The sequence below is a fragment of the Salvelinus sp. IW2-2015 genome, linkage group LG12 (assembly GCF_002910315.2).
Source record: "Salvelinus sp. IW2-2015 linkage group LG12, ASM291031v2, whole genome shotgun sequence".
Classification (NCBI taxonomy): domain Eukaryota; kingdom Metazoa; phylum Chordata; class Actinopteri; order Salmoniformes; family Salmonidae; genus Salvelinus; species Salvelinus sp. IW2-2015.
In genome coordinates, this window is record NC_036852.1 from 7,426,255 (window position 1) to 7,433,256 (window position 7,002).

Genomic DNA, 7,002 nt, shown 5'->3' on the forward strand with positions numbered 1-7,002 from the left:
AGAGAGAGAGAGAGAGAGAGAGAGAGAGAGAGAGAGAGAGAGAGAGAGAGAGAGAGAGAGAGAGAGAGAGAGAGAGGGTATGCAAAAGGTCCTGCATTTTGGTATTACAATAAAGGGCCTGTTTGGATTTACTGGAAGCTGCTGCAAATTTTCAGCATTTAAAACACAGACATTAGCTAACAGGTTTAGGAATACATGCCAAAGTATTTGTGTGTGTGTGCAGTGGTGGAAAAAGTACCTAATTGTCATAGTTGAGTAAAAGTAAATACTATACCTTAATAGAAAATGACTCTACTTGAGTAAAAGTCTAAAAGTATTTGGTTTTAAATATACTTAAGTATCAAAAGTACATGTAATTGCAAAACTATACGGATAACCATGGGCACACTCCAACATCATTGAGTGACTCTGGGGCTCCCGAGTGGCCTAGCGTCGTCCTGGATTGGCCGGGGTAGGCCATCATTGTAAATAAGAATTTGTTCTTAACTGACTTGCCTAGTTAAATGTAAAAACATTTTTACAAACAAAGCATTTGTGTTTCAGTGAGTCCACCAGATCAGAGGCAGTAGGGATGACCAGAATGTTCTCTTGATAAGTGCGTGAATTGGACCATTTTCCTGTCCTGCTAAACATTCAAAATGTAACGAGTAAAAAGTACAATATTTTCTTTAGGAATGTAGTGAAGTAAAAGTAAAAGTTGTCTAAAATATAAATAGTAAAGTAGAGTACAGATACCCCAAAAAACAACTTAAGTAGTGCTTTAAAGTATTTTTTACTTACGTACTTTACACCACTGTGTGTGTGTTTGAGGGTAATAGAGAGTGATTCTAACCCACCTACTCTAATTATTTCCTGAGAAAAACTACAGGACAACAAGACGATAACGTGGTTTGTAACATCTTCATGATATATGCTCCCAGATTGCACTGACCAAGTTTTCTGCATGGTGAATCAACCAGCCCCATTAATCTTTATCTGGTGTATAGGCCTACACAAAAAAATAAAAAATAAAACAACACACAATTGTGTCTCATAAGAGCAGCGTTTGTTCTCCGTGTGGATTTACTGCAGTCACCAGGACAGCGACTGAGGAAGAAAATTAAGATTAAACTACAAACTGCCCAGCATTACCAAACTATCAAGGCGGATAATCAGTCATAAATCAGTCTAGCACCACCCTCCATTAGACCAGTCCCTACTGGAGAGTATAGCGCTGTGTGTGGTCAGTGGCGAGACCTCCCTGGAGATGGCGATGGTTATCTTTAGCAATAAAACYAACGCTAATGAGGACTAGCGTAGCCCTCACCGAGAAATGGGACAGCACGCCAACACTCCTTTCATTAGCCCCGGTGAGAAAAGGGAGGGCATTGCCCATGGGTAATGAAATGAGAGAGAGTCAAACTCAGGATTTAGTCAGYAGGGGAGARTAATGTGGGTGTTTACTCCAAGAAAATGACTCTATGTGCTTAGAAAAGTGGTTGAATCCGCTTATTTTTGTTCTCCCTTGTTGGCATTGAACATACATGTATGAGAGGCTATACGGAGGTTGTTGAAATATCCAAGGTTTTATAATCAAGCATGTTTGTTCGAGACTGTATACAGGGGTTCTATATCTATGGTATTCAGTATGCATGATATATAGGCTGATGACGTGAGACAGTAATCCCTAACCTAACTCTCGGCGAGGTGGAGGAGTTTCGGTCATGTCAAGACGTAAAACAAATCGCTTTTCGTATAACTGGAGGGGAAGGAGTGAGGTTGGCTTCTTTACATGTAGATGGGTATGAGAGGCGTGATATAGTGTGTGTGAGCTGGGGCACAGGTTGGTGCTTGCCCTTCACGCCAGCTAAGCTTCCTCAGGTAAACCCCAGAGGGAGAGAGAGAGAGGCCTCGGGCTGGGGGGGAGAGACGGACAGACAGACAGGCAGGCAGACAGACACTGATTACCTGGTGCAGGAGGTTTCCCTCGGAGAACGGGACCCCATCCACAGAGGTTGTGGTGGTTGTGCTCTTCGCTAGAGTGATCTGTCCATTCCCGCCGAACCCCACCGCTCTCTCCACCCCCCACCCTGGACCGCCTTTCTTCATGGTCGCTGCAAAACAGAACAGAGAGACAAACATAACTTCACACCGGCACGCAAACCTGAAAGCAATACGCGCCGGACAGTGGGAGAAAGCAGCATGGAACTCACTTCTCAGAGATTTTGTTGACATGCTCTCTGCTAACGTCTGTAACTCCGAAACAGTTTTCTTCCTCCAAGCCAACAGACTAAACTACAACCCCTAAGACGGCTCTCCTTCCCTCTCTCCAACCCCTGCTGTTGTTGTTGTGTGTGGCTGTGTGTGTGTGTGTGTGTTTGTATGTATGTGTGTGTCTAGGCTTGTTTTACTATCCTCGTCGGTACCGGAAATCCCCAAAAGTCACCACAAGGATAGTAAAGGATAGTAAAGGACAGACCCCACAAGGACAAAGGCTATTTTAAGCTTAGTTTAAAGGGTTTGGTTTAGGGTTAGAATTAGGTTAAGGGTTGGGTTTAGGGTTAGGGGCTTAAAGTTGGAGTTAAGGTCAGGGTTAGGTTTAGGGGTTAGGAAAAATAGGATTTCGAATGTAAATACATTTTGGGTCCCCACAAGGATAGTAAAACATATGGTGTGTGTGTGTGTGTGTCTGTGTGTGTGTGTGTCTGTATCTGTGTGTGTGCACGTGTATGTGCTTTCTTGCATGTGTCTGTGTGTCAGCCAGGAGTGGCTTGGGGCTCATTTGGGACTTAACTTTGACTCCAGACTTAATAGATGAGATTATAAAACCTCCCTCCCCATTTGTCCAACTCCGTTTTCTCCTTCCCTTGTTCATTTGTTTTCATCCCCAGGAGAAGCCCTGACAGAGAGCGACGCTTATAGGGGACTAAGTGCGGGCGTGTACGTCATATGTTTCAACTGGAGACTTCAGACGTACTCCAGAGGTCCACAGCCAGGCCTCTAATCTATGTTTGTGTCCCCCTAAAAGCAGAGCTGCAGACACCAAGTATGTTTGCGAAAAAACAAAGCCAATTGTTTTCAGAAATGCCGGATGAGCTGCGACTATTTCTGTCCATTCGTCTAATATCTCAAAGGTGGTCTTCTTAAAATAGGTCAGAATCGAAAGAGAGAGAGAGAGAGATAGGGAAGGAAAGAGAAAAGGGGAGAGAATGCGGGATAAGAGAGAGAGAGAGAGAGAGAGAGAGAGAGAGAGGAAGAGAGAGGCAGACGAAGACAGAGTGAGAGAGAAGGAGACAAACAAATGGAGGAGACAGACAGTGACAAATAGTCGTACATACTGGAGTCGGACACACTGGTGACTGACTCCACCAGACTCCAGACTGCAGTCCAGACTGAACCCTAGGGCTCTGGTCTTTCCCGTCTCTCCCCTTTCCCGTCTGTAGCTCCAGATCAGAACAAGAGCCTCCTTGTTCCCACTCTCAGCCGCCCCTCGACCCTCATACCCGGCTGGACACAACACACCCACTGTGCTCAGCCACTTCTGATGAGTGCTGAAAGAGCCAGGGGCTTTCTCTTCCTTCACCACAGATCTTAAATCAATAAAGCATGTTGCTCAGCCTGAATTACAGCTTGGACTGGGCCTGGCTGGGTTGGCTGGGCCTGGCTGGGCCTGGCTGGGTTGGCTGGGCCTGGCTGGGCCTGGCTGGGCCTGACTGGGGCTACGGTGATAAGGGGAACGAGAGGTGTTGTACACAAGACAAAGTCAACAGTGATTGGATCGTCTCAAACCAATCAGAGTATCAAAGCCAATGCTTTACCCACGTGTGTTCTGGCTCTGGCCCAACCCATACGTTTCTGGACCAATCACACGGCCCCGAATGTGTGCGCATTCTGTGAGGGGTCAGGGAGGTACTCAGATCCAGACTCATTGCGGAGAAGAAACGAATGTCTGTAGGCGTGAAAGGAGTCTGGGTAGCCAGGCAAACATTAGGCTATAGCACAGAGCTAACCCTGGCTCTGAGGTACCGCCTAAGAGTAAGTGGCTGACTGCTATAGTCTACATTGGAGTTAGCTAGAGCGTGTGGTTGCTGTACAGACTAGCCTGGAGCAAGCTCTGCCCCTGAGGTACGGTCGGCTGTAGGCTGGGTGGGGCGCCCAGTCATTTCCTGTGTGTGTTGTGAGCTACAGGCTGCAGCTAATGCTATTTCTGGATCCACAGCCGTTATCAAGCCCTCTGTATCACAATAAGAAAAATATAGAAGAGAGAGAGAGCGAGAGAGCGAGAGAGAGCGAGAGAGAGAGAGCGAGAGAGAGAGAGAGAAACAAAAACAACAGTTTCTTTCCAGCAACAAAATACCTTTCCCACAGGACACAGATGTTGGGAGATAATTTTGGGGGAAATGTAAAGTCAAAGGCAAGCCACTTAAAAGGATGATTGCCTATCGATATGGCCCAGTAAATTGCCGAGTACTTAACTATGTAGCATACATCAGGGTTAGGAAGGAGAGAGCGAAGGAGAGAGAGAGAGAGCGAGAGAAAAAGAAAGAGAGAGAGAGAGGGGCGGGAGGAAGAGAGAGAGCACCGTTTCAGGGTTTGGCAGACATGTACAGTATGCGGCTATGCGGTACGGTTACTTTCCCATGTTTGTTCCAGCAATGACTAAGGGAGGAAGAGAAGACAGCGTTTCTATTTGGGCTGACAATGAGGGCTCGTGACTGGGTCATGACCGTGCCCCTATAGCTCAGCTGGTAGAGCGTGGCGCCTGCAGTTCCAGAATAGTGGGTTCAATTCCTGGGAGTACTGTATGTAAAATGCATGCATGCATGACTAAACCTCTTTGGATAAAAACGTCTGCTAAATGGCATATACATTAAATGATATATGGACCAGGGAGACCGCTATTTAATTCAGCGAACCAACTAGAGAGAATATGGTTCAGAGTCTCAGCGTCGGAGTGCTGATATAGGATAAATGTTTCCTCTTAGATCATTAATGAATACGATTATATGGACAGGGAGGACCGAATTCTATAAAAACACTCTTACTCTGAGACGCTTTGTGAATACGGGCCCAGAACCCCAGTATAGCAGTTGCCTGTCCCACGTAAAGGGAGCCAGCCCTGGCAGGACTAGATGTGTTGTGGTGCTGTTATCCTGCTGCTGTTACTGGAGCACAGAGACCAAACCAAACCCTTGGAACAGTTCACTGGGTTTAACCAGTCAAACGAGCTTCGACTTCCCTATCAGAAAATCTGTGGCCTGGCCTCTAGGTTTGTGGGGTTAACCTCGACACTGACGTGAAGCTCTGACTACACAGCGAAGGAATGACTGGAGGGATGGCTCAGCCCGGTCCACACGCACACGCACGCACACACGCCCACACACACATAACACACACACACAGGCCTCCGCAGAGGGGAGGCCAAACGAGGAAAACAGACCAGGCTGCAAAATTGCCACTTGGCCGGTCATATAGCAGCAACGGCAATACCACATTCCTCTACTCTCTCCTGACTGGCTGGCTGACTGTAGCCCTGACAGCTGGAAATGGATGGGAGTCACCGAGTCTAAAAAGGAGAATGGTCTGTAGTGGTTTGGTCAGTGTAGGACTGTAAAGCGGAACTCTGCCCGGCCCGCGGAACTCAATCCATCAGGACTGAATTACCATCCTACTGCTGCCAGTGTATATTATGGAGAATAGCCTATGATTAGAGGCTTTGGAGTCATCTAGCTCCAGTTCCTCTTTCCTAATGATTGGCTGTCACTGACCGTCGTACGCCTTCTATGTACTTTGATATGACACTACGCTCGTCATAATTTATCTTCATTTACTTCAAAACAAAATATTCCATTGATATTTTCTTTTGAATGTTTCCAATACTAGGGAAATGCCAACATATCCCTTCGAAACCACAAAGTTGGCACTCTCACATTCACGCCATCGCTAGTGGCGAAGAGAGAGTAGAGAGACAGATAGTAAGACAGATACGCCACAAAGTTGGCACTCTCAGCATTCACGCATCGCTAGTGCGAGAAGAGAGTAGAGAGACAGATAGTAAGGACAGATACGCCCACAAATTGGCACTCTCACATTCACCCATCGCTAGTGGCGAAGAGAGAGTAGAGAGACAGATAGTAAGACAGATACGCCACAAAGTTGGCACTCTCACATTCACGCATCGCTAGTGGCGAAGAGGAGAGTAGAGAGACAGATAGTAAGACAGATACGCCACAAAGTTGGCACTCTCCATTCGCTAGTGTGAGAGCGAAGAGAGAGTAGAGAGACCGATAGTAGACAGATAGCCCACAAGTTGCACTTCACATTCACGCCATCGCTAGTGGCGAAGAGAGAGTAGAGAGACAGATAGTAAGACAGATACGCCACAAAGTTGGCACTCTCACATTCATGCCATCGCTAGTGGCGAAGAGAGAGTAGAGAGACAGATAGTAAGACAGATGCACGCACGCACGCACGCACGCACAGCCACCTCAACACCTCAGGGCAGGCAGCCGGTCCGCCGACCACAGCTGTCCGCGGAGGGCAGCAGTCTAGCCTCATCATTATTTTAGTATCAGAAGGTCAACCCACCAGTCGGTCTCCTGTAGGACCAAACAGAACCATAAAAGGTCTCTAATTTCAAGGTCAATCCAATCTACCCACCCACCACTATAACCTGATATTAGAGAGAGAGCCAGGGATGGTCTGGGCACCTAATGGATGAGCATGGTATATATATCCTGACAGTAATGGGATATGTAGTCTACCCCATCAACAAGTAGCCTACCCCATCAACAAGGCGTCCAGGATAATCACATTACAGTGAGACAACACTCCGAGGACAAAGACAGAGAGAGAGAGTTTGGCACCCTATTCCTTATAAAGAGCACTACTTTTGAGAGCTCCATGAGCCCTGGTCAAAAGTAGTACATTATATACACTGCTCAAAAAAATAAAGGGAACACTTAAACAACACAATGTAACTCCAAGTCAATCACACTTCTGTGAAATCAAACTGTCCACTTA

The 7,002-nt window shown here is 46.7% G+C and overlaps 1 protein-coding gene across 1 annotated transcript in view; it reads right to left on the minus strand.

Annotated features, from left to right (window-relative positions):
* The window catches only part of LOC111970972 (aryl hydrocarbon receptor), an 87,515-nt gene that overhangs the window by 12,560 nt on the left and 67,953 nt on the right, over positions 1-7,002 (minus strand). Inside the window, exon 3 of the mRNA XM_023997763.2 lies at positions 1,772-2,093. Coding sequence (XP_023853531.2) covers positions 1,772-2,093 — 322 coding nt within the window. The remainder of the gene's footprint in view (positions 1-1,771; positions 2,094-7,002) is intronic.